This window comes from Ochotona princeps, chromosome 21 (assembly GCF_030435755.1).
Source record: "Ochotona princeps isolate mOchPri1 chromosome 21, mOchPri1.hap1, whole genome shotgun sequence".
Classification (NCBI taxonomy): domain Eukaryota; kingdom Metazoa; phylum Chordata; class Mammalia; order Lagomorpha; family Ochotonidae; genus Ochotona; species Ochotona princeps.
In genome coordinates, this window is record NC_080852.1 from 7,758,878 (window position 1) to 7,785,850 (window position 26,973).

At 46.4% G+C, this 26,973-nt stretch overlaps 1 protein-coding gene across 2 annotated transcripts in view; it reads left to right on the forward strand.

Annotated features, from left to right (window-relative positions):
* The window catches only part of SHQ1 (SHQ1, H/ACA ribonucleoprotein assembly factor), a 95,452-nt gene extending 69,328 nt beyond the window's left edge, over positions 1-26,124 (forward strand). For both annotated transcript variants that reach the window (XM_058678585.1, XM_058678586.1), the window contains one exon: positions 25,555-26,124. In XM_058678585.1, coding sequence (XP_058534568.1) covers positions 25,555-26,101 — 547 coding nt within the window. In that variant the 3' untranslated portion in view covers positions 26,102-26,124. The remainder of the gene's footprint in view (positions 1-25,554) is intronic.
* Positions 26,125-26,973: the final 849 nt, after the last annotated feature.

The following is a 26,973-nucleotide window of genomic DNA, read 5'->3' on the forward strand; positions in this document are numbered from 1 at the left end:
ACGCTGCACTGAAAATTTCCCTTCTAATTCAGTAAGAAGCCTCAAAGAAACAAGTGCACCCTCTTTTTCCATGATAATAAGCTTATCTCTGGTAGGACCTCAGGGTATTTTCTACTGCTCAGTCCTGGCCATAAATCAAGTACATGGCACATTTGCATATCAGATGATATCTGTTACCCATCCTGGTAGATGACAGAGGGAATGTGTAACGTTCCAGGATTGCTAATGTACCTGGAAGGTGAAAGTCTAGCAGATCGAAGATGTATTGGTGAGTGGGGTATTGGGGTCACTCACATGCTGCCTGTTGGTTGTTGAGCTGCACCAGCCCAGAGTGTGGCCTTGGGGCTGCCAAGCAGTTTCCAGAGGGCTCAGGGTGTGAATGCTACACACTGTCACCAGCTCTGGAAGCAGGGACAGGGATGCTTCACCCTTGGATCCTAGGATGCGCCCCAGGCCATCTCCGCCTGCAGTGGAGAGTGGGAAGAGCTGGCCTGGCTGCGTGACTGACTGCTGGGTATCAGGAACTGTGTTGCCTAGGCTTAATCCTGTTTTCCTCATCAATGGCAGTTTCCCAAATCAGGATTTTTATTTGAAATCAAGAAACTTTTAACTGTTTCTGTTCCTCTTGACTCACTTGTCTAAAAGTTCAGGATCCGATGCAATGTAAAACGTGTTGAGCACCTGCCGCAGCAGCCACTGTTCTCAGTGTCAGGGTTTCTGCAGGAGGGAGCCTGCTGTCTGGGAGTTAATTGGAAATTGCTGTTTAGGAGGCTGTGGTATTATACTGTTAGAAAACCTCGTGGTAGCAGTGCGTATGGAACTGTGTACGCTGAACTGCTTCAGTCATGCTGAAGAAATGCATTCAGAAAACAGAATCCTAGTAGGAGGCGCTTTAGTGTTACTGAAAGTGGTCTCCGGCTTGTGGACTCGTGGCAGCCTTTTTATGTTATACATACATTTCAGCATACTTTCTTTTCAAAGATTGATTTATTTGAGCGTTTACTCCCCCAGATAGCAGCAGTAGTTAGGACTAAGGCCAAATACTGGAGCCTGGAGGTTCTTTGGGGTCTCACATGGGTATCAGGGGCACAAGCACGTGGGCCATCTTCCACTGCTTTCCCAGGCTCATTAGCAGGGAGCTGGACTGGAAGTGGAGCAGGTGGCACTCAGACCAGAGTCCCTGTGGGATGCCAGTTTCTTCACCTGGTACACTGCAATGTCGGCTTCAGTTGGCATGTTTTTCAGTGAACACATTGCCCCATATCCATATGCATCTGAAGAATTTAAACTAAGTGTTAGCAGTGTTGTTTTTTCCCAATTATAGTGAGCAGTTATAGATAATGAATAAAGTAAACTGTGTGGTATTCTATTCTGAGGGCTCAATTAAGTGTACAGATAAGTGAGGAAAGAAAGCCCTTTGCTTTGAAAGAAATGAAACAACCATAATAATAATATAATTCATCACTGAGTTTTTTCAAACATTAACTTAGCATCTAAATCAAGTAGTAATTGGCTGTTGCAGAGACGTTCTCATTGTTTTAGCGAAGCCTTTCCTTCCTGTAAAAGCACGTAGAAATAGAGAGCATACCATCAGAAGCCTGTTAGCATGCGAGGTTTGCAGTTCTACACCAACATGTCAAGTGCTGTTTGTCCTCTGTTTCAGTGGCCTGCCAAGTCTCGTGATGGACAGATGTTGCTGTATGTCACTCGTGTGTAATTCTGCGTACACTTTAAATGACAGAATGAAGTGAGAAAAGTGTGGTCTCTCTCATCTGCCTCTTTCTTTCCCTGTCACCTCAGCGCATTTTCACACGCACGGTTATTCTTCGAGAGTCTCATTTTTGATGCCTTACTAGAACCCAGAGGCACTTCTTTATTTTTTGAACAAAGAATAAAACACGTTCTCCAATATAGCATTAAGTGCCATCCCAAGTGAGCTTGCTAGCCAATTTAGATTTTATTCTGATCCTTGGAATATCTCAGTGCTTCAGGAAAGTAAGGGTTTAGTTCTTCCTGGAAGAAATTGACTTCACTTTCAACTTGATGTCTAAAATTAACAGTTGTCAACACATGTCTTGTCCACATGTGTTAATGGACATAGCAGATAAAAGGACTTCCCTGCACTGGCTAAGATAAAGTCCTCTGAATAAAACCATTGGCAGAGGATCTTCACTCTATTAAACACAAGATTAATCATAAAAAACCAAGCTTCTAAATCTCAATTTATGAAGCTTTTGTATTTCTGAGCACAGCAGCACCGTACATTCTTAAGTTATTACATGCCAGAGCTTTTAAATAATCCAGGATTTAAAAATCTAGACATTTTCACTTGTGAAGTCCTGGGTTTGTCTTACCTTTTTATCAGTACACTCCACCCTGGCTGCAGGTTAGTGTTGGAACCACTGTGTGCTTTCCACAAAGGCCACATAGCCCCTCTTGTTGTGTATACAGGTCAGCCTAGTGTGCTCCATTGGTCAGAGAGCACCCGCAGGCTGGGCAGCTCAGTTCTGTCCCTTTATGCCTGGGTGTGCGGTGAGAGGTCAGGAATTGGCGTTGTGCTATTTCCTTTAGCGTCTCATTATCCTTAATGTTGGTAAGGATGGTCTTAAAATTATGACTGCTTTCCCTGTGGGTATCTGTTATGTAATCCATTCATTCAACAAATCGTTACAAGTTCCTGTGATGTGCTAGGTGCTGGGCCTGCAGTGGTAAACATACCAACCATGGCTTCTACCTTCATGAAACTCTTGGTCTAATAGCCAGAGAGATGATAATGAAGTGATCACATACACAAAAGGTAAATATTGCGAAAGACTGCAGAAGAAAACACTCACACTGTGACGTGAGAGCGCATGATGGCTGCCTGAGCGTGGTGGAGAGGGAGAGGGATCCCTGGGGGATGCTTGCTTTCAAGACTGAAATAGCAGGGGCAGTTAACTTGAAAGGGGTGGGGAGTTTCAGGAAGATATTGTAGATCCACCATCTGCAAAGACCCTGGGGCAGCAGGGAATTGTACATGAAAGAAGACCCTGGTGACTGAAAGCCAGGGCAAGGGCCTCTAGGTGAGGAGGATGATGTAGGCTGGACTCTGGTTACAAGACACTTTGTCAGTGATAGTAACTGTGTGTGTGTGTGTGTGTGTGTGTGTGTGTGTGTGTGTGACCTCTTCTAAGAACAGCTGGAAGCCAGTGAGGCATTTTTTCACATGTGATGTAACGAGGTCGCTGAACCTGTACTCTGTATGATGTAGAGGTTTGTAGGTCAGTTGGAAGACTCCATGGTGTAGTGGTCAGTGTAGGATTAGGAAGTGAGGTGCATCTGGCAACTGAGGGAGAGTCTGACATAGACAGTGATGCCTGAGTTTGTTACTTGCACCCATGAATGATGGATTTTGGAAAAATAATCCTTGGCATGGGCTTTGAATTTTTATCTATTTGAATGACAGAGAGAGGAGATCTCCCATCTGCTGGGTTACTCTCCAATTGCGCACAACAGCCAGGGCTGGACCTGGCTGAAATCAGGTGCTGAGAACTCAGCTCAAGTCCCAGTGTGAGTGCCAGTGGCCTAGTTACTTTAGCTGTCACTTGCCAGCTCTCAAACTTTTCATTAACAGGAAGCTGAAATTAGAAGTAGAGCTGGGACTTGAACCACAGGCACTTTGCTATAGCATGCAGGTATCCTGGGTGACATTGAACACCTGTACCAGAATATTGGCTTTTATTAAAGGAAGTTTTTCTATGTGCTAGCCCCTTTGGGTGGGTAGGGCGGGATGGGGGGCGGGTGGTAATTGTTCAAAATTCTAGGTAGAGGCTTGTTTTTGTTGGATGCCTCTGATACTGTTTTTCTAAAGATTAATTTATTTGAAAGGCCAGAGAACCAGAGAAGGAAGCACACACACACACTCACATACATAGAAAACTTACATGCCCTCACTGGTTCAAATGTCTAAAACAGCCAGAGCCAGGCCAGGCCAAACTCAGGAGCTGGAAACTGTCTAGGTCTCCCTTAAGGTGGCAGGAGCCCAAGGCCTTGGCCCATCATCGATCGCTGCCTTCCCCAGGCGCGTTAGCAGGGAGTTGGACCTGAGGCTGAGCGGCTGGGATCTGAGCCAGCACTCTGATACGGAGTGCTGGCATTGCAAGCGGTGGCTTAACTAGCTATGTCACGATGTGGAGCCCTCCTTTTTTATTTAAAGGGGTAGTTTGGCTTAATCTTGTGTTGTGTATATTTAGCCGTTTCCTTGAGAAATATGAATGGAATCCTTGTGTATCTCTCCTGTTATTTATTTCTCTTATTTTTAGATATATTCATGACGATGCTTACAGTTGCAGTACTTTTTTCCCCATTGTATTCTTGATTGTGGTGTCCAAGATAAACTAGTAAGAAACCGCTGCTGTGAACATCACTGTGTCTCGTGCTCGACCTGTGCAACTTTTTGTGTAAGCCCTATACGTAAGAATTGAATCTCTGACTTTTAAGGGATTGTTGTGGTTAGACTTTACTGGTTAGTATCAAACTGTTTTCCAAATGGTTTTACCAGTTCATCTCAGCGTTCCCACTGGCAATGAAAATTTCCCTGGTTCTTCTTTGATGCCAACACTGACCTTATTCAGATTTTTAAAAACTGGGTTTAGAAGGAGGGTCCCATCCTCTGGCTCCCTCTGCAGATGTCTGCATGGGCAGAGTCTCAGCCGTGAGCCAGGGACTCAATCCAGGTCTCTCTTGTGACTGGCAGGACCCAGTTACCTGAACTGTTACTGCTGCCTCTCCCCAGCTGTTCCACCAGGAAGCTGGGATTGGGAGCCAGGGTTAGGAGCGGAACTCAGGCACACTGGTTTGGGATGCAGGGATCTTCGACTTCTTAAGGCTGGGGAGTGAATCAGCTTTTAATGATTTTGATCATCTGGAGGAGTGTGAACTTTCTTTTATCAATTTAATTTGCATTTCCCTGACTACTGATGAAGCTGAGCATCTTCTCTGAGAGCCATTGTGTTTCGTCTTCTGTGCAACAGCTGTCTGCTGCCGCCTGCCGCTTCTCAGTAGAGCCGTCAGAATTGGTGATTTACAGGATTCTTCCAGTATTCTGGGTACCAGTCCTTTATTAGTTAAATATGTTGAAATATTTTCTCCCGGTTTTGTAGTTTACCTTCCCATCTCCTTGTCATATGTCTTCATAAGCAGAAGTTTTTAATTTGAATGTTGTAGAGTTTATCAAGATGTTTTTTATGGGTGTGCTTTTTGTTTCTTGTTTAAGAAAGTTTTTTATGATTTGGATGTCATAAAGATATTCTCCTTTAGTATGTCTAAACTTTTTATTCTTTTGTGATTAGCGTTTCAGTTCTCAGTCCACCTGGAAATGATCTTTTTTGTATGTGATCTGGGATACTGTTTCCTTTTTCCCCATATGGATAACTTTATCCCAATAGCCCCATTTATTAAACAGTCTGTCCTTTCCTCATACATCCTGCAGTGCTCATGGTCATAAATCAAGTTGAGGTGTGTGCACGGGGTGCTGTTTCTGAGTCGTCTATTCAGTTCTTCTGATTTACTTGTCTGTCATGTGCCAATACCATCTTTTCTTAATTACTATAGCTTTCTATCTTAGAAGCAGCTTGTCAAGTTCCATGAAAAGCATTTTGATTGGAATGGCTTTGAATCTGTTCATCACTTTGGGGAGACCGAAATGTTTAGTCTTTCTTTCCAATAACATGGAACGACTCTCCGTTGAAGTTTTCCTTGATGTCTTTCGACACAATTTTGGTAGTTTTCCCCTAGCAGGCTTTCCCCCATTTCCTCAGGTTTATTGCGTGGTGTTGTGGTTGCCATTGTAGATGGCATCTTTTTCAAAAGCCTATTTAGGAGCAAGAAGTCATTCGTGGTCCCCACACAGGTGGCAGGACTGTGGTTACGGGGGAGCCGTAGCTGCTGCCTCCCGGGTCTGCACTGCCAGGAAGCTAGCATCAGGAGCAGAGCTGGGAATCCAACCCACATGCTTTGATGTGGAAATGAATGTCTCAACCATTGGGCTAAACGCTCACCTCACAGCTCACATGAAAATAATTGATGTTCTATCTAGCTACCTTGCTGAACTCTTAAGTTTTCTGCATAGGCAGTAGTAGTGCAAATAAAGACAAGTTCGTTTTTTTTGTTTTGTAAGCTTCTTTTTAAAAAAGGTTTTTTTTTTTTTTCATGGTATCATTATTGTTCAGACCTAGGTCTTCTGGATACAATGTTAATATGCTCTTGCTCTTTAAGAAAACACTTTAAACAATTCACCATTAAATATGAAGTTTGCTGAAAGTTTTTATAGATAGTCTTTAGTAATTTAAAAACAATTTCCTGTTTTTAATTTGCAAAAAAGACTTTTTTAAGACTTATTTATTTTTATTGGAAAGGCAGATTTACAGAAAGGAGAGACAAAGAGATCCAAGGCAGTTAGCAGGGAGCTGATCAGAAGTGGAGCATCTGGGCCCAGCAGGGTAGCCTGGCAGCTAAAGTCCTCGCCTTGCATGCGCTGGGATCCCATATGGGCTCAAGTTAGTATCCTGGTGGCCCCACTTCCCATCCAGCTCCCAACCTGTGGCCTGGGAAAGCAGTTGAGGACGCCCCAAAGCCTTGGGACCCTAAACCCACGTGTTGACCCAGAAGAGGCTCCTGGCTCCTGGCTTTGGATTGGCTTAGCTCTAGCTGTTTGCAGCTGTTTGGGGAGTAAACCATAGGACAAAAAATCTTCCTCTATGTCTCTCCTCCTCTCTGTGTATCTGCTTTTCCAATAAAAATAAATAAAATCTGTAACAAATTTTAAAAAAGAAGTGGAGCAGCTGGAATTCTAACCAGTATCCATATGGGACAGTGGCACTGAAGGTGGAGGCTTAGCTGGTTATGCCACAGCACTAGCCCAGGTTTGCAAAATTTTTGGTCCTGGAGTTATTAAATATTGTCGACTATTTTTCCTCATCTCTGAGGTCATCTTAAGATTTTTCTCCTTTCGTCTGTTAATGTAATGAATGACATTTATAACACTTGGAATTTAGTTATGCCCTGTGTTCCTGGTGTAAATTCTTCTGGATTGTAATGTTATTCAGACATGACACTGGATTTAGCTTGCTGTCTGCATGCACTTAGGATGGGGTGAAGGGATGGGCCTATAATTTCCATTCTTTTTTTACCAAGCTGATAAAATGAGCTGGTGGGTTGCTGTTTCTGTTTTCTGAAATAGTTTACGTGTAACACTGAAATTGTCCACTCTTGAGTTATCATAGAGTTCACCAGAAAGCCATCTTGGCCTTGTCTTTTTACAGACTTTTCTAGTTCCTAATTTCCCTTTGAGTCATTTTTTTTTCCCCTAAGAGTTATTTATCTATTTGAAAGGCAGAGTTACTGAGAGAGGGAAGGAGATAAAGAGAGAACTTCCATTTGTTGGTCCACTCCCCAGGTGGTTGCAGAGGCAGGAGCCAGGCTGATTAAGAGCTAGGAGCCAGGAGCCACTTCCAGGTCTCCCACTTGCATGCAAGATCCCAAGCTCGTGGGCCATCCTTGGGCACATTAGCAGACAGCTGGATTGGAAGTCAAGCAGCAGGGATTTGAACCAGTCCCATATGGGATGCTAATGCTGCAGGGCAGGGAGGGGTGGCTTTACCAACTACTCTGCAGAGCCAGCCCCATTAACCTGCTTGAACAGGGTATATTTTCCTAAAAATAGGTCCATTTTATCTGATTCTCAAGCTTTTTATCATAAAGTTGTTCTAATTTATTCTTAACCTATTGCCTTCTGTACCAACACTGTTACTATTTGATATCTGTCATATTTGTGCTCTTTGTGTCATGTTAATTTTGCATGAGAGTGCATTTGATGGGTTTGTCGGAGGCGTGACGTCTTGCTCTCTTGATCCTATCTTGTAATTCATTAGTTTTGCTTTTTCTGTACTAGTTTCGTTTTGTCTACATGCTGGAGGTCTGTGTGCTCAGTCCTCTCCTGACTTCTTTCATAGATGCTTATTAACTCATTAACGGTGACCCTGTCTTCATTTAGGATTATACATTGTCCTCTATTACCAATTTTATACTGACTTGAAATGTACTGAACTTTCATCCCTAATCCATCCTAGATATCTTTCTGATTTTCGTCATGAAATGTTTAGAAGCATATTGTTCCTTTCCAGTGTGTGGGTTTTCATAGTAATATTTTGGTTGTTGATTTCTCACCTAATTGCCTAGAGAGAGAATTATGCATTCTTTTTAAATTTGCAGGGATTCATTTTTTATATCTAGATAGTAGTCAGTTATTCTTGAAAGTGCTGTTTATTTTTCTGTGAGTTAGCCGCTGTGTTCTCTCTGTTGGTTGCTTAAGTCTTTCATGTCCTACTGATTTGTCCGTTTCATCTGTCAGCCTTTAAATTGAAAGGAATGTGTGAATATCTCCTGCTGGGTTGGCAGTATTGTCAGTTTCTTCCATAAACCTGTCTGTTTTGACTTCCATTTTGAGGCATGTTATTTGGTGTTAATGGTTTCTAATTGTAATATTTCCCTACTGAATTGTAATTTAATTATCTTAGTTATCCCAAGTAATGCTGTTTATTTTTTTAGATGATTTAGCTATGTTTTGAAAAGCAGAGAGGCAGATATGGAGACAGTGGTCTCCCAGTGAGTGGGTTTCCTACCCAAATACCCACACCGGCCAGCGCTGGGTCAGGCCTTCACCAGGAGCCAGGCCTCCTGGTGGGCTCTCCCTGGTGGATGGCAGGCTTCCAGTTCCCTGAGCTATGGCCCACCGTATCCCAGGAGGCTGGCATTGAAAACAGAACTGGGATTCCAATTCAGGCACCCCAGTGTGGAATGTGGAGATCCCAAGGAGTGTCCCACCTTGTAGTCTGTGCTGTTTCTCATGGTGATTCCTGCTTTTTCTTGATTCGGGTCTGTTTACATGTGTATGTTCTTTCTGCTCAAAGAAGATTGAATTTTGGGAAACGTTGGTTCAGTTAACTTTTGATAATGATTTCCAGTGAATTCAGATATAATTACAAGATGTTACATTTTTGTATACTTAAAAAAAATACTTTGAACATAAGATGTAATGCTGTGGTAAGTCCATCCTTTTGGGAGCCAGTTATGGCTTTGGATGTTTTTGGTTTTCTGGTCTTGTCATTGTGCAGGTTATCATATTGGGGTTCCTTGAGTCATGTGTTTTTGTCTTTGATGCCCCCACTCCACATTGAATCAATCATCAAGGCCTTTTAATTCTCCTGCACAATTTTTTTTTTCCTATAAAGCCCTCCCTTTGATCTCCCCACCTTTCCTTTAATATAGGCTTGTGTTTCTTCATTTCCTGTGAGAGTCCTCTGGTTTTCTTGGCCAGCCCAGCCCTGCTCCCCATCTTTCGTGTTCCTTCAGTGATGCCATTCTGGCTGCTCTGAAGGGCCTTTTGATCATGCATGTCTTACTCAAACGTTCCTGAAGATTCCTCTTTTTCCACAGTAGAAGAAAGACCTAAATGCCTGAGCTGGATCCATGGCTCTCAGCCCCCTCCTTGCCTCTCACCGTCTTCTCTATCCCTGCTTCCTGCTGATCAGGCACCTGCTCTCCCCCTGCCCAGGATAGACTCACCACTCCCCGGATCTGCTGGAAACTTCGACTTCCACTTGCCTTCTTGCCTTTGTGCATTCTTTTTTTCCTCTACCAGAAATGTAACATTTAGCTTTATGCTTTCCCTAACCATCCCAACCAGGCAATCCATCTCTGTTCTAAGACGTGAAGATGACACTGACATCAACCTTTGTTGGTGATGATCATTTGTAATGTGGCTGGTCATAGAACTGGCAAAATCTGCTTCTTTGTCAGCCTTATTTTATGGGTCAGTCCCATCTGCACTGTTGTTGCTGTGTGATTGCTTAGCCCTGGAGTGAATGATGCCATTACCAGGAAACTCAGAGAAGTCTCTTGCGCCCAAGGAAAACTCACATTGTATGAAAGTTCTTCCTGGGGCAGGGGTTTGGCGCAACAGGCAGCTTTGTCTTGGACAAACTGTCTGGCTGTCTGTCTTCTGTGAGTGCATCCTACCTCAGAATGCTTTGGTTCAGTACCTGCCTGCAGCTGCCGATGTGAGCTCCCTGTTAGTGCCAACCCTAGGAGGCAGCAGTGACTGTGCCAGCAGCGGGATCCCTGCTGCCCATGAGTCAGACCCATGGCTCCCAGCTTTGGCCTGGCATAGCCCTGACTGTAGGTAGGCATTTAATGAATGAAACAGTGGGTTGGGATGGGGATGGGACGGGTTTTACCCCCCCCCCCATCTCTCAAGTCAGTGTATAATTTCTCAAAAGGAAAAAGAATCTGTACCCATATGGATCAAGTGGACTCTCTTCTTGGCTGCCTAAAGAATACCCTTTTGCCCCTCCTGAGGCATCCAGAGTAACATTTTCTGCCTTTAAATCGTTCTTCTAAGTGCGAAGTCCCAACCTTTTGCCCATCCTAATGTCATGTCAGGACCTTGTCGGTGTCCCATGTCCCTTCCTTTCACATATACCCTTGTTAAAATGTGCTCCAAGTTAACTCTAGCATGAAAGCAGTTGCTTTTGTTGTCTGTAACATTGCCTTGCCGTCGTGGTCTAGGAGCTCCTCTCTTGAGCTTAGGAAACATTAGCATGCTACTGATTCTTGGTCTATCCGTATTTTAAATCACTAAAATTGTTGTCCCAAAATCCACTTTTAACTCTAGTCCTCTCTTCTGTGGTGGCTGTTTCTCTGTGGGATTCAGTGTTTGCCATCCACCTGTTTACAGTGTTTCTGGAACTGGAATCTGTCGTCTTGAGATATTTCCTGATTTTTTTTTCCTTTTAAAAAGACTGTGTGCTTATTTGGCAGAGTCACAGAGAGAGAGGGCCTCCATCAGCTGATTCACTCACTACATGATCACAGCAGCTGGGACTGGGCCTGCTGACAGGAATGTGTTCCACGTCTCCCACACATGTGACAGGGAGCCAAACACTGAACCATCTTTTGTTGCTTTTCTCAGTCCATTAATAGGGAGCTGGATCAAAATTTGCACAGATGGGACACTAACTGGCACCCATAGGGGATGCTGCCATTATAGGAGGTGGCCTAGCTCACTGTGCCCTGACACCAGCCCCATGATCCTGTCACTTTGGTAACACTTTGTAAGCTTGACTGCTGGGATGCATGCACGTTCTTTTTGGGAGCACTTAGTCTATGCCAGGCTCTCAGGCAGGCACTGGGGAATGGCATGAGGTAGATACGGCTTCTGACTGTAGGAATTAGAATGAACATTCTTTTCCCCCTGAGACAGGGAACAGGATGTTCCGTAGGGAAGGCTGTGGTCTTACCTTGGGATAGTCCACTACGTAACTGCCCTCACATTGAATTCTGTCTCACCTACAAGGCCAAATGTGAGCACAGTCAGTGTGCTAATCCTGCATCCCTTGCTGTGTTGTGATTGGCTGTGCTTTGTTAAAACCCAGACATAGGTTTTGCACAGGGCTGCCAGACTCAGGCTGGTCTGTGGGGTGACCTGTAGTTCCTGGGGACTGCTTGTTCATTTCCTACTTGCCTACAGTCCAGAGGTCATGAGTTTGCGGTTTCATCTCTTTGCATCTTTGCCCTTGGGAAAGTTAAGCAAGACCCCACTGGTCCTTTGTCCTGTCTCCTGAGTGGGTGTTGGGAATCAGGAACGTTCTGATTCCCTCCACAGCTGTTTTTTCTGAGATAAGCAAAAACAGCTTTGCCATTCGTCCTACCCTAGGTCATGGCTTTTGCTATAGTATTTTTGTACTTTCTGGGCATTGTAATCATTCAAATCAACAGAGGAAAACTCCTTCTTCCTGGAACTTCTGATGTGTAGACCATGATCCTTCTAGCATCTAAGCCTTGGTCCACAAAACCAAATGCCTCTTTTGATTAGGGAGGGATATAAGACAGAAAAACTTGTCCCCTGCCATTAGATGTGTAGCCTGGCTCTAGCTGTGCTGAAGGGCACGGGCTGTGGAGCTACTTGGTAGTTTCAGATCTCTGCTCTGTTTGTATGGGCTTGCAAGCCATTCAAACTCTGCTTCAGCTTTCCATAAAATACAGAGAAAATTGGGAAAATAAGACACACTCACACATGCAGTATGCTTTCAACATGGTAGCTCAAAGTGGTCGGTGGATGTGGGCTAAGATGAGAGTGCCCATGATGGCAGCATGTGTTGAGCTAGCCTTGGCTGAGCCCAGCAGGCAGTCCATATCAGTAACAGCCGTCCCTTACCAAGGACTCCCTGCAGGCCAGGCATCACGCCAGATGACTCACAGGCATGCTTTCTCTTGATCTCTCACAGGCTTCCCAAGAATTTGGGTCCTGTCTGCATTTTATCATATCTTAGGATTCAAAGTGTGGAAACTGAGGCTCAGGCTTCATCCACTGCAAGCCTGAGCTCCCGTGCTCTGGACAGTCAATCCTCTGGTGTCTTCCAGAGCTTGTGACCTCCCTAATCTACAGGCACATTCTTTCAGGGATGTCGCTGACATGGTCTCCATTCCTGAGCATTCTGTCAGGGAGTTGTGGCAACATCTGGAAAGAGCACAGTCATAGAAGATGACCCAGGGGGACGTTCAGCTGGTCGACAAGACTGCAGGGAGTAGGGGTCTTGAACAAGGGGTCTTAACCGAAAGATAGTGGGGTCTGCCCAGGCACTGAAAGAATGGAGGAAATGTAGTAGGCAGGGATGACCTGAAGCAAGCCCCCGGGAGTGGTGGTTCACCGGCCCACTGCCTGCACAGGTGTAAAGCATGTTACGGATGTGGAGCATGTTAGAGGGTTGGGAAGATGGAGCGTAGCTACAGAATGTAAAAGTTGCAGGCTGGCGGCCCTTGGGTCACATTTGGCTCTCAATGAGATTTTAAGAACTTTAAATTGGTTGTCAACACTTAAAAACGGGAAGATTTTATGTGGCAGTATGGATTTACAGCTGCTCTTGAAATCGCGGAAGTTCTGGCAGTTGCTGGGCTCACAGCCCCGCATGGGAACAATTGGCTAGAGCTTGGCCCAGTTGTCTCCATTCTGCGGGCCGAGCATTCTCCATTCTGTCACCGATCCCACCTGCCCACTAGCCTCCATTTGTCTGGCTTCAGGAAGCAGCAGGTTCTGTGGCCCTGGCCTCAAGGGGCAGTGCTCTGACACTGGACCAGAGGATCTGCTACATGTTTTCTGGCAAAGTGCAAGCTCCATGCACATGGGAGCCCCCTTGTCAGGAAGCATTGAGGTATTACGGAGGGCCTAGCAAAATGCCCAACAAACCCAGAGCACCTTATCAGCGTGGCACTTGGATGTCAGCTGGGTTGGTGTGCTAGGGGATTCACTCCTGGAAGCTGCCATGGATCTCAAGACTGCCTGTGTGAAAGCAGGCAGGCACACAGTTGCTGAGCCAGTGACTCGTTTCAATCCCAGCGTGAAAGGCACACGCTTTGGCTGCCAGCAAGCAGCAAGCAGGATGCCTCTAAAGTTTTCAGTCAAGGGGAAAAAAAGAAAGAAACCTCCAGTCCTGCATTTCTGTGTTCCCAGCTCCCCTCGTGGCCATGGAGAGCGAGCGTGCTGTGTTCTTCTTCGGACACCCACTCTATAGAACAGAACATGCGGGAGGCTTAAGGCACATACTTACAGGCTGTACTCAGCAGGGCAACAGCACGGTGGAGATCACAGTCAGGGCCCTAGGCTCTGTGTGTTTTAGCAGAAAACCTGCACAATCCACTTGCTTGGACTGGGGATCTGATCTTGCATCCTGGCTGCCCATGGTGACGCTCCCCCACAGCTCGGCCCTCACTCCTGTTTGCTTGTTTATTTATTAATTTCCCTTTCTTCTGCGCTGGGCATTCCTTCAGGCTCCAGCTGCATGCACCTCGCCATTGGGAGCCTTAGGAAAGAAGAAAGTGGACGGCCTCTGCCTCGGGCACAGGCTTTGGAAAATCAAAGCCACGTGGAGGCAGCTCCCCTGCGCCTGCAGCAGGGTCAGCGGCTTGTGTCATGTTTTCCCCGTCAGCACGTGTCTCTGCTGAGTGCCTGTGTGTTTGAGCGAGGGAACCGAGAGCTGTGTATGTTGCTGCTGCCTCTTCAAGCAGTTGGGATCCACAGCTGTGATCAAAGCCAGGCTCCGTGCTCCCTGCCAACAGCATCCCTGCTTTTTTGTTAAACTTCTCCTGGTGGGGCTGCCTGTGTCTCTGGAGGGAGGTGGCTTCAAGAGGGGGGTAAAAAAAAAAACACAACTCATCTTTCTGTCTCTCTGACAAGGCATGAAAGAAAAGCACTTACATGTCCAGCCCCACGCAGGAAGCGTTTTGATAACATCGTTGAGTCAACCTGTAATTAGGCTGCGGCGTCCACCACTTGTAGGGACACGAAGTGCTCAGCCGCCAGCAGGCTGGGTTCTGACGACTGGCTGCGGAGGTTTCAGTTGTGCGGTGTATTCCTATATTTAGTAAAATAATACCTCAGAGCCATGTTTAGCAGTCAGTAATTTTCCCAGATAGTAATTTGGGCCTGATTGGGACATGCTGGCAGCGCTTCAGTGCTAATTATGGAAGCGTGTTTGCCTGTGTGCGTCTGGAGCATGGAGTGAACATAGGATCTACAGAGCTGTCCAGCAAGCCAGGGGAGTCGTCGACATGCGCATCAGGATCACCAAGAAGACATGGACTGGCCGCTCTGCAGCACCCAGCATAGCCATCCTAGGAGACCTCAGTTTGTCCACTAGTCCTGCTCGCCAGTGTTGCCTGGCAGCAGCTTGTTCATTCTCATGCAGTGAATAAGCTTGGTGGTTAGTGGTGGGTCGCTGCTTCCAGTGAGCCTGCACGATGGGGTGGGTCTGTGCATCAGCACGTGTTAGCCTGCTGGGGAATCCGGATAGTGGGACCTACTCACGTGGCTAATGAAGGGATTGCTCTCCCAACATGAAAGCCACGAAAGTCCTCGGGTCTGTTGCCCGTGGGGAGTTTGAGCACTCCGGGCTTGTGGGCTTATCTGTGTCACTGAAGCTCCCTAAAGTCTTGTGTCTGTCAGAAAAAAAAAAAGAAGAAGAAAAGAAAAGCTTTAGATTAGATCTGTGTGATCCTGTTTGATACTTGTCACTTGTGAATACTTTCATTTAAATTGGTTAGCATCAGATAAGCTTAAGATTCAATTCTCAGGGTACCCACAGCATTTTAAATGCTCACTGGCCAAGTGTGGGTAATGGCTAGGGTATTGGTTATACAGTGTTTCTTATCATTATGTTAAGCTCTGCCCACAACCCTGAGGGATTTCTGCTCTGGGATTGTATCAACTTCAGAGTAACTCATTGCATCTTTTTTTTTTTTTTGCTTGTTTTTTAAGGTTTATTTATTTGAAAGAGTTACAGAGGGTGGGAGAGACGGAGATTTTCCGTTCTCTGATTCACTCCTCCAGATAATGACACTGGCCAGGCCTGGGACCAGACCAGAACTTAGGAGCTTGCTCTGGTTGCCCTCACGGGTGCAGTGGCCCAAACACGTGGGTCATCTTCCACCTCTTTCCCATCTCCACTTGTGAATCAGAAGTGAAGCAGCCAGGACTCGAACTGATGCTCATACGGGATGTTGGCATCGCAGATGGCAGCTTTAGCTGCATCCTTAAAGCAAAGATGTTCCTGTACTGCCCCCAGCAGACCATATCAGGGGAGGGGATAGGCTGGAACCTCTGCTGCGCATCCTGCTGTTGCAGAGCCTGAAGTCTTCATGTCATCAGCTTCTTACAAGAAACAAGCTAGTAGAATGAGCATCTCTTAGCCCTCCAGTAGTCTTATCTACTTTATATTGATAATGGAAAATTCTGATGCGGGCAGGATTTTTTTTTCTCCTTTTTTACTGAATCTTGTGTTCTTTCCTGTTCTTAAAGGAGGTGACTCTTGGTCCTGTTCTCTGTACCTGGGATGGTGTAGGCTGGGGTCAGGCTCAGGCATTGGCAGTTAGTCCCCAGAGGTGGACAGAAGGTGCAGAAGCAGCAGTCTAGGTATGAATGTAAGATCTGGAGACCCGCAGTAGTCTCGTGAGAATTGACATCCAAATGGCTGTTAGGAATGGGAGCAGGGTGAACATGCGAATGCTGTACATGGAGATGAATGCACTTGAGTGTTGTGATGCAATGGGTTAAGCCATCTGCTGCAACTTTAGCAATCTGTGTGGGTGCCAGTTCAAGTTCCAACTGCCCCGCTTCCGATCCAGCTCTCTGCGGATGCCCTTAGGAAAGCAGTAGAAAATGGCCCAAGTCCTTTGGCTCCTGTTCCCATGTGGGAGACTTCAGTGGAGTTCCTGGCTGCTGGCTTCAGCCTGGCCCAGTCTTGGCCATTGCGAGCCATTTGGAGAGTGACTCAGTAGATGAAGAGTTCTCTCTCTCTCCCTCCCCCCCCCCACCTGTCTGTGTGGATATAGACGTTCTCTCCATCTTAGTGGTTTTGCTTTGCGAATAAATAATGACTTGTATTTGGAAACGCTTGTTTTCCAATTCTGAGCTTTTCCATGGCACCTACACAACCTAGGGAGCTCTATGTTTCACTTAGTTCTTGGTGTTCCCTGTCTTTTGCTACGTAGAAGCCATCAGCTTCCTGAGCTCAGAATGCCTGGACACATAGTGCTGCATCACTGAAGGAATGAGTGGCAGAAACAGGACTTGTGTGCTGTTCCTGTGAGAGCTGGGTGTAGGGGCTGCTGGTGGGAAGGGGGTGCTGTAGATGGAAATGAGATGGTGACGGGTGGAGATCCTAGCAGGCAGACTAATGGTAGCATCAATGCATAGAACAGGAGCAGGGGCAGGTCTTTGGTCCCTGGCCTCAGAGCACTTGCTCCAGAAGTTGAAGATCTCACCCAGGAAAACAGCTAATAGGGAGAAACCCCAGCTTTGCAGAATCAGGGTCCAGGAGGAAACATTTCTGTAACTGGAACCCCCGGGCCAGGGACCTGCCAGAGCAGGACTCCAGCATCCTTGGAGGCAGCGCAAGAGTGGTGAGTGAATACTGGCTGGAGGTTCGTATTTGGACTCTGGTTGAAGAGGGCTGCAGGCGCTCCTAACAGCATGTGTGAAGACACAGCAACGCTTTGTCCAAGAATGGGGAGAGAGCCTGTCACCACTCCCTCCCTCTGGGTGTGTGACCTCATCTGAGCATCCCCAGTAGTGAGAGTCAGACAGACACACAGTGGACATAATCACTTCAGTATTTCTCAGACACCCATGTGCATAAGAATTCCCTGCAAGTTTGTGAAAATGGTTGGGGCTCAAAAGTCTGAGAGCATTTCTAACAAGTTCCAGGGTGACCATGCTGCCCTTGGTCACTTTAAGGAGCCAAAGGCTCTATGAAGTACAAGGGCTAAATATTTGTCTTTGAAATCAGTTGTGTTGATTTAAAGTATTTAGAGATTCCTCTTACATTTAGTAGAAGCTGTTGCTTAAGGATGTTAAAGTTTAAAAAATTTTTGAACGTGAGTTGGCTTCTCATCATTGCAACCGAAGTATCTGGGAGGATCTACTTGGGAAGAAAGAAACTGTATTTCAGTCTGCAATTTTGGAGGCTCCCATTCTGAGATCAGGCAGCCCAGTTAGTCCATCATGTATTAGCATTAGCATAATGTATTAGGCATCAAGCCGCTAGCACTTGGACTTAAGCTATCATCACCGTATAAGCATCAGCAGGAATGAAGAAAGTCAACCTTGGACTGGTGTTGTATCACAACAGTTTTAAGCCACTACCTGTGACACTGGCATCTCATGTAAGTACCTATTTGAGTCCTGGCTGCTTCCAATCCAGCTGCCTGCTAATGTGCCTGGAAAAACAGTTGGCCCAGCACTGGCAGTTGCAACTGCCTGGGCAGTGAGCCAGCAAATGGAAGATGTCTGTCCCTCCCTCTCTCCCCTTCTCCCCCTGTCCCTCTTTCTCTATAACTCTGACTTCTCTTCTATAGAGAAGAAAATCAAATCAAATCGGCCTCTCCTGGCTTTGGTTTTTCCAAGAGAGTAGCTTTGAGAACGGTTGGCCAGTCTAGCTATCAGATCCGAGGCTTCCTAAGGCACTCATCGGTACCCAGGCCTTAGTGGGGGCTTTATATTGTCGCCCTGCGTGGGAGGGGTGCTTAGCAGGGGTGGGTGTATATATAGTTGCTAAACCATGAACCAGGCTAGGCCTAACGTGCGCACGTCTGGTCAGAATCTGTCCTTCAGTCGAAACAACGTGTGACTCCTGAAAGTTCTTGCCGCTCTCAGAAATGCTGTCCTGGAGTATTGAGCGGGAAGAAAAGGCCATGACATCCTCACCGCCTGTGTTCCGACAGCCTCTTCTAAGTAGCTGAGCTTACCTGCATCTCTCCTAATTCCAGCACAGTATTTAGACCTTGTGAGGCACAGTGTGTCCTTGCAATGGTTGCAAGTCTCAGGAGACTCTTCATGTTTTATATAGATTTTGGTTTTATTTAGCAGGCAAAGAAACAAGTCTTCCACCCCCAGATGCCCTCAGCAGCAAGGACTGGGCTAGGCTGAAGCCAGAGCTGGGTGCTTCATCCAAATCTCTCACCTGGGTAACAGGGCCAGCCAGGGACTGCAGGGCTTGAGCCGTCATCTGCCGCCTAATGTATGCACCAGCTAGGAGCTGGGTCATCTGCCGCCTAATGTACGCACCAGCTAGGAGCTGGGTCGTCAGCGGAGGACTCTGGACTTGAACCAGGCACTCATCGATGGCAGTGATCAACCACTGCACCAGGTGCCTGCACTGGGACCCTGAACACCTGCATTTGGGGCCACACTGAAGCACACTTCAGCAAAAGCAGTTGAGCTGTGGGTGTGGGGAGGGGAGAGGGTGGGACCACATAGAGGAAAATGTGGCCAATTTACGAGACCCATGTCTCCATCTTTGTTCATGTGACCCGGCCTGGCGTGAATGGAAAACAGCTGCCGACAGGATGGGTTACATTCCTCTCCAGCACTTGTTCCAGATGTTGCCCTTCCTTTCCTTCTTTGTCAGCCGACCCTTCCATTAGGTGGTGTCAGTGGAGGCAGCTGCGGGCTTCTCTGGATTTGGTTAAACCTTCCTTCAGGTACCAGGGGCCTCTTCAGTACTGCTTACCACTGCACTGCCATGGCAGGTTTTTTGTTGTTGTTGTTTGTGTTTTATTTTAACCTAAGATTATTTCTTCTGCTCTAAAAAGGTGTGTGTGTGCGTGTGCCTGTGTGTGTGGATGTGACACGTGTGTGTAGATGTGACACGTATATGTGTGTGGTTGGGTGCAGGTGTGCGCCCAGAACCCTGCATGTATGACTGCACACCTGTTGCCCAGCTGGTCATCATTTGAAGATAAACACCTCTGTGTAATGCAACCGAGGAAAATATGCATGTGAATTACAAGCATATGAGCTTAGCAGCCGTGAGAGAGCTCACACAGGAGTCCCATCAGACACCTGGCTGCACAGACAGGATGTGCCACGCTTCTGCACTGGTCAGGGTCACTCCAGCACTCGTCACACAAGGTGGTGGTGAGAACGCTGTCACTTCACGCCACGACCCACAGGGGGCTGAGTCTTCATCACAGCTGTGTACCATGCTGATTGGAATGTGTTGTTCAAAGAGATTAACAATCCTATTCCCTTTTTTAGTCTTTTGGATCTCTCATCTGCTGTGTTATGTATGTGTTAATGGGCTAATGAACATTTATTTCCACCCTCTGCTTAAGGACTTGTGCAGTTTTTGGAATAGCACCGAGAGCGTTAATTCATCTGACTATAGAATTACTTGTAATTGACTGTTCACAAGAGAGCATGTAGGTCTCTCTCTCTCTTTTTTTTAATCTCGATATACTTTACAGCATTTCAAGAAGATGAAAGATATTTCCCACCAGAGACTGTGGGAAATGCTCACTGCCAAGCCCTTAAAGAACAGTTTCACACTGATTGTTTTCTGGCTTCACTCGGCTTGCATTGTCTTTTTCCTAAGCTCATTACATCACTGTCAAGTTAACGTCTCCGTTGGAATTGAGTAGCACGGGAATTTTTGCCTGGGTTCTTCAAAGAGGAAGTAATTTCTGTGACTGTCCTACCAGCCACTCTGGTGAGCAGGTGAAAGAGACCAGTCCTTTGGATTTGGAACTATGGTTTTACTATCCAAATGCAGCTCTTTCAATTTAGGACACAGGAACTTTTAAGTTTATTTGAAGATAAAGTACAAGTCATGGCAGCTCCCTGTGTGAGGTGGAAGGACTGGAACAGGTGACTGCTGTGCTCCCTCGGAGAACAGCCAGCCAGGGGTGGGCATTTAGTGCAGCGACCACATCTCATATTGGATTGCCTGGTCGTGTCCTGGCTCCACTCCGCATTCCAGCTTCCTGGTGCTGCACCGGTGCTTGAGACCCTGTGGCCCGTGGGGGAGAGCTGTATCGAGCTCTTGGCCCTGACTTTGACATGGCCCAGTCTTGGTTGTTGTGGGCATTTGGGGAGTGACCTGGTGGATGAGGGTTTTCGTATTTTCTCTCTTTCTTGCCCAGTTTTTTTTTTTTTTTAAGTCAATGTACCACTTGCTACCAAGTAAGACCTGAGATACTGTGTAGGTATGTGTTTGCGTATGAATCCTGTAATGTTAAAAGGCCAACTTCTCCTTGTGTAGCACGTGATCCAGTATGAACTGTCTTAACGTTTATCTTTCTTGAATCCTGTTCTGTGTTTATCACTTGCTGGCCCTCGTCTTACTGTGCCATGTCTGCCAGTCTGCTAAGTTTGGGCAGAGGAAATGAAACCTACTCAGGAACTCTGAGATTTATAGTGGACCTGCCTCTGCAGGAAGTGATGAAATGTTGATGGATAGTTAAAGACAAAACTCGGCACCCAGAAACCGGATGTGTGTTTCCCATTTATTTTTCCTTCGCAAGTTTCAGGGTTCCTTTGGCACTTCTGACTGTTTCAATAGGACTCTACCCCTCCTCTTTTTTTTCGTTTCTCTAAACTCAGTCACCAAATGTAAAATAATTGAGGAAATTTCGTGTCAGTTTAGCTATGGTAAAGGGGCGTACTTCCAACTGTTAGCTATTACTGTTTCCCAGTAGTTATATTTACTGTAACTTGTCAGCAGTCTTAACTTGGAAAAGCCTTCCAAAATAGAATATTATTTCACATATACAGGAAGAGTTTAAAGGTTCTTTTAAAGTCATGCCCTAGGATTCCATTTCTAACAACTTGCCAGGCAAAATCTGCTCTGAGTATAATGTTACTGAGACATACATTGGTATGATCAATTGACATGACTCCTTTTTTTTTTTTATTTATTTATCTGTTTAAACGGCAGAGCAGCAGAGATGAGCTGGTTTGCTTCTCAAACAGCTGATGGTGGCCAGGACAGGATCAGGAGCCCAGAACCTCAGACAGGTCTCCCCACATTGGAGGCAAGAGCCCAAAGCACGGGGGTCACTATCTGCTGACTTCCCATTAGGAGCGAGCTGGGTTGGAAGTGAAACAGCTGGGATTCAAACCAGCACTCCAAAGCAGGCATTGCAAACAAACGTGGAATCCATGTGCCACCATGTCCGCTGGTCCAGTCCTTTAAGTGCCGAGTGTGTTCGCTCAGTCATAGGATCATCTTCCTTGGGGAGATGGTCTCCACCGAAACATAAGATGCAGGTAGTAGCTGGAGCTGGTAGTGCAGTGCGCATGTTTCTTGGGCTTTTCAGAACAGACCTGGTGTTTCTCAGAGTCTGCTTATTGTGATGATGCCCTTGACAAAGCTTTCCACCCATAGACTAGCCTGTAGTGTCTTGATTAGGACAGAGAAAAACCACTAACCACCCGAAACGAGCTGCTTTCTGAAGCAGGAAGGCCAAATCCAGGGGCGGACTCTGGGTCTTACGGCAAGTAGCAGACTGGAGCCAGCTCTAATTGTGGCTGCGGTTCAAAGAACAAAATGGCCACTCTTGGATGGCTCAATTATTTTCCCCAAAGGAATGGTTTCCTTTTTCTGTGAATAATGCTCATGGGAAGTGGTCTGTGTACAATAATTGGATGAAAAAATAAGCCCAGCTTTCATTCCTCGGACACACTTCACACCAGTGCCATTTGGAAATTGTAGTTGCTTTGTATCCTTTCACAGGGGTGTAGTTCAGAATGCTTCTTTTGTAAACGTTGAGCTCCTATCAGAACGGTACTATTAATTTAGGAAACTAGCCAGTTTGAAGGGGTAAATGTGGGATAAGGAGAAATATAATGAATGGGCTTAGATGCTGAAGGATCAAAAATAAGCATATAATTCTTTTTCCTCCTTTTTTTCATATCCTGTATAGAAACTGGTCACTGTAAACATAATGCTAAAAGAGATAAGGGACAGCAGGGTGGCGCAGCACGTTAAGCTGTGCCTCGGGCTACTCATACATCATAGTACCTAGTTCAAGTCCCAGCCACTCTGCATCCAGCTCAGCTTCCTGCCGATGTGCCTAAGTAGCAGTGGGTGTTGGCTCAAGTATTTGGCTCCCAGCTTCAGCCTGCCCCAGCTCCAGCTGTTGTGGCCATTTGGGAACTGAACCAGCATGGGGAAAGTGTGTGTGTGTGTGTGTGTGTGTGTGTGTGTGTGTGTGTCTTGTCGTCTGTCTGCCTTTCAGATACATAAATACAAAAACAATGTTTAGGAAGGGGAGGCGGGGATCAGCGAAAAGCTGTTGCCCAGAGGATAAGCATTCATGTCAGGTGGTTACCAATACTAGTTCTTTTTACGCCCCAATGGCTTATTCTTGCATTTTTCCTGCCTGTCTCGGGAAATAGTTATAAGTCATATATGGAGAATGCATTCTGAAAAAAGCCTGGAATACAGCAAGGAACTCTTTTTTTGAAAGGCATATTTATTTTGAAAGAGTTACAGAGAGAGAGACAGAGAAATCTATCTGTGGGTTCACAATGTGGAACCCAAGTGGCCACAATGTCAGGGCTGGCCCAGACAAGTCAGCAGCTGCTCCTGGGTCTCCCGTGTGAGTGGCAGGGACCCAGGCACTTGGGTCATCTGCTGCTGCTTTTCCCAGGACATAAACCATCACACATAGGAGATATCAGTGTCACCAGCAATGGCTTTACCTGCTGTACTACAGTGTCACGTTTATACTCCTATAAAGGACATTTAGGGTATAATCTTATCGCACAACAGTTACAATCCAAACAAAATCAACCTGAGAATTCACATGTCAACCATATTCAGAGTATTTTAAAAATAGTTGGTGTCACCTGTCCCCCTTCTGAACCTCTGTAGTCAAAATTGGATGTAGTCTATGGTGCTAACCTTGAAGATGTTAGTCAGCCATTGGAAGATGTTGAGAGTAGAGCTGCCCTCGGGAAGAAGTGAAGCGAGGGGTCTCACACCCAGGGGAGGCCCTGGGGCGAAGGAGGAGATGTTCTGGCATAGTGTGGGTTGCCAGTCTCCATTGCCCCTTAGCTGGATGTTCTTCAGCTCATTGGTAACACAGAGATAATATGGAAATAGCTCCGTGGGCTGGTGGTTGGGAGCGAGTGCAGTGATGTTTATGGACCTTCAGCCTTTGTATATTGTTCCAAGTCCCCCTGAGAACATATGGTTAAAATTGCATATATGATCACTGAAATAAACCTCTGAATTCTTCAATTCTGTTTTTTTTTTTTTAAGATTTGTTTATTTTTATTGGAAAGGTAGATTTACAGATAGAAGATACAGAGATAAAGATCTTCTGTCCGCTGGTTCACTCCCCAAGTGACTGCAACGGTCAAAACTGAACCAATAAAGCCAGGAGCTTCTTCCCAGTCTCCCATGTGGGTGCAGGGTCCCAAGTCTTTGGGCAGTCCTCAACTGCTTTCCCAGGCCACAAACAGGGAGCTGGAAGGGAAGTGGAACAGCCAGCAAACGAACCAGCGCCCATATGGGATCCTGGTATGTGCAAGACAAGAATTTAGCCACTAAGCCATCGTGCCAGGCCCTTAACTCTTCATTTCTAACATCATAATTTATATAAGAGGCATTATCTTCTTTTCCAACTTCATCAGCCTTTATCGCTTAACACAAGACACTGGTCAGGGAGAACTTCTCTTCAGTGAAAAATCCTCTGGTAGACTAGTTTCCAGGCTGACTGGGGCTTGGGCTAGCGATGTGCTAAAAATGAAACTGCAAGGGCCGGCACTGTGGCATAGTGGGTAAAGCCGCCACCTGTGGTTGCAGCATCCCATGTGGGCTCTCATTCAAGTCCTGGCTGCTCTATTTCTGATCCAGCTCCCTGTTTATGGTGCCCCCTCCTCCCCTACCCCGGGAAAGAAATGGAAGATGGCCCAAATCCCTGGGCTCCTGCACCATGTGGGAGACCCAGATGAAGCTCCTGGCTCCTGGCTTCAGACTGGCCCAGCTGCAGCCATTGCAGCTATCAGGGGAGTGAAGCAGTGGGTGGAAGATCTCTCTCTGTCCTTCTGTATCTTTATAACTCTTTCAAATAAATAAATAAATCTTCTTAAAAAAGAAATAGACTCAAACTGCAATGAAAAAGGCGCTTTCACCATTGTCTTCCATTATCCCCCATATTTTCAGGCCCCACCCAAACCCTCCCTCGTAAGTTACTGCGTTTTGGTGCTATGCAAAGTTTATTGATAAGCAGACAAACAATTGCATGTTCTTAGATCTTTCCTGGGTTGTGCTCTCTCTCACACACTCTCTTTTACATAAAAGATAGCATCTACACATGTGCCTGTTTTACGGCGGTTGTTAAAGTAGTGTGTCTGGATCGGCCCCCAGAGAGCCGTGTTCCTGGATGGCTAGCTGCAGGCTGTTCCTCCGAATGGATGTCCGTGGCTTACTTAGCTAGTCCCAGATCCAGGCGTTTGTTTGCTTCCCATGTGGGGATGTTGAAGACAGTGTGGTCATAAATAAGTTGAGCATATGTGCTACATGTGTTTAATTTCTGTCCACGGACTTGCTGGTTCAAGGGCATGTGCATTCTCAATTCTGAAAGTTATTGCTAAACTGTCCTTCACGGAGACCGTACTGTCTCACCTCCCTGCAACAGGATAGGAACACGCAGTTTCCCCCTGCAGCCTTGCTAACAGAATGCCATCAAATACCTGGATGTTTGTCAAACTGACAGATGGAAATGGTATCTCAATATGATATGGCCATTCTTTTATTTGCCTAAATGGAACCCGTTTTCATGTGTTCATGAGGCATTGTATTTCCTTTTGTGAGAATTGTCTACCTGTATCTTTTGCCTACCTTTCTGTTGGGTTGAAGCTCAAGGGAATATGGCCCTGGTGTGTGACATTAAGTTACAGATGTTTTTCTTTTGTGATGTCTGTGTTTTGAATCAGCATTGGCAAGGCCTTGCTCATCGTTGGGTCACAAAAAAAAATCTTGGATTCCCCATAACATTTTAATAGCTTATGTTTTACATATGGGTCTTTGATCTGTTCAGGGGTTTGTCCTGGTATGCCATGTGAAGTATGGCTTCAGCGTTATTTTGTTATTTTTTTTTATAGTGCATATCCTGTTGTCCCCTGGCCAGTGAATGAACAGTCCTAATATTTCTTCTTTAAAATGTTTCTTTAAGGTCTAAAAAGTTGGCAGCAGTTGCAGAAGCCTTGAAGAAAGTCTCCCTTACAAAGGCCCAGCTGGGCTTAGAACTGGAAGAGCTAGAAGCAGCAGCACTACTTGTCCAGAGGGAAGAAACGGCCTCAGAAGCAGTCCCTTCCGTTTCCGGGCAGCAGCCACAGCCTTGCAGCCCCGAGACGGACAAGTCAGAGTCAGAGTCAGGCAGCACTGCGTCATCCGGGTCAGAAGACTCTGATTCAGATCGAGAGGAGCTCAGACAGCCCTCTGCGGCAGAAAACTCTTTGGAAGGCCCCTTTCTGCAAGAAAGCAGCTCGCTGCTCTTCGCCGGTCGTGGGCTCTGCGGAGACCCAGCCATCCAGGACTCTGAGGTTAGCCAGCCGGAGCTGCCTGCCTCACCCTGGGCTCCTGCAGGGCGCAAACCTCTGATAGAGGAGCTTGGGGAATACCTGGAGACCACTGTGCAGGTGTCTGGGGCCGAGGGCGCCACAGCTGGAAACCAGGGCAGTGCACAGCAGCGTGATGGGCAGCAGGTGCCAAGTGACTGAGAGCCTGTGGTTGCGTTTGCTATCAGGAATAGGAACGACTTGGTCGCACCCGTGACAGAATGCCTCACCCTGTCTTTGTTCTTGTCTCTGGCATATAGAACCCTGTGTTTCAATGAGCTGATTTTTATGCTGTTTGCTTTCCTTGTGGTAAGTCTAAAATACAAGTTCTAAAGTCATTTCACACAAGTGTCGCTGATAAACATGAAGAGAACAGTTCACTGCCAGCAGCACACATGGAAGACTAGAAGGTATCCCTGGCTCTCCTGCCTATCCCAGTCCTGGCCATTGTGGCCATCTGGGGAGTGAACCAATAAATGGAAGATCCATCTTTCTCTGACACTCTAGTTAAAAGTTACAGGAGTCTTTCTTCATCCATCTTTGTCCTTACTTGGGATCTAGCCAAGCTCTACCTTCAGAGAGACATCGTGAGCTGGGAAAACATTCTTTTTTCATGAGCAAAGCTCATCTTTCTGGGAGGTACTCATGGCCAGGGAGTCCATTCAATGACCCTCGGGAGTATTACTGTGGGGGGGGCCTTCCTTTCAGACTGTCCCACTGCAGCCCCCTCCCCATCTCTGTGTTCATGGTGGTGAAATCTCCATTCTGTCTGGTGACTCTACCTTGGAGGATGGTGGGCCAAGAACACTCTGTGTAACCCCAAAATTCCTCCAAAGGAGTGGCCTCTGCATGAACAGTAATAAAAACTAGGCAATCTGCCAGGCAACTTTAAGCATCTCAGAACCAGTGGAGTTTCCCAAGAACCCTGAGTGATGGGAGAAGGAGAAGGTGGGGCAAACACAAGGAGGAGACGTCACCGACTGCCCAGTCCCAGTCCAGTGACTCGCAGAGTTGGGTTCCAGAGCTAGAGCGAG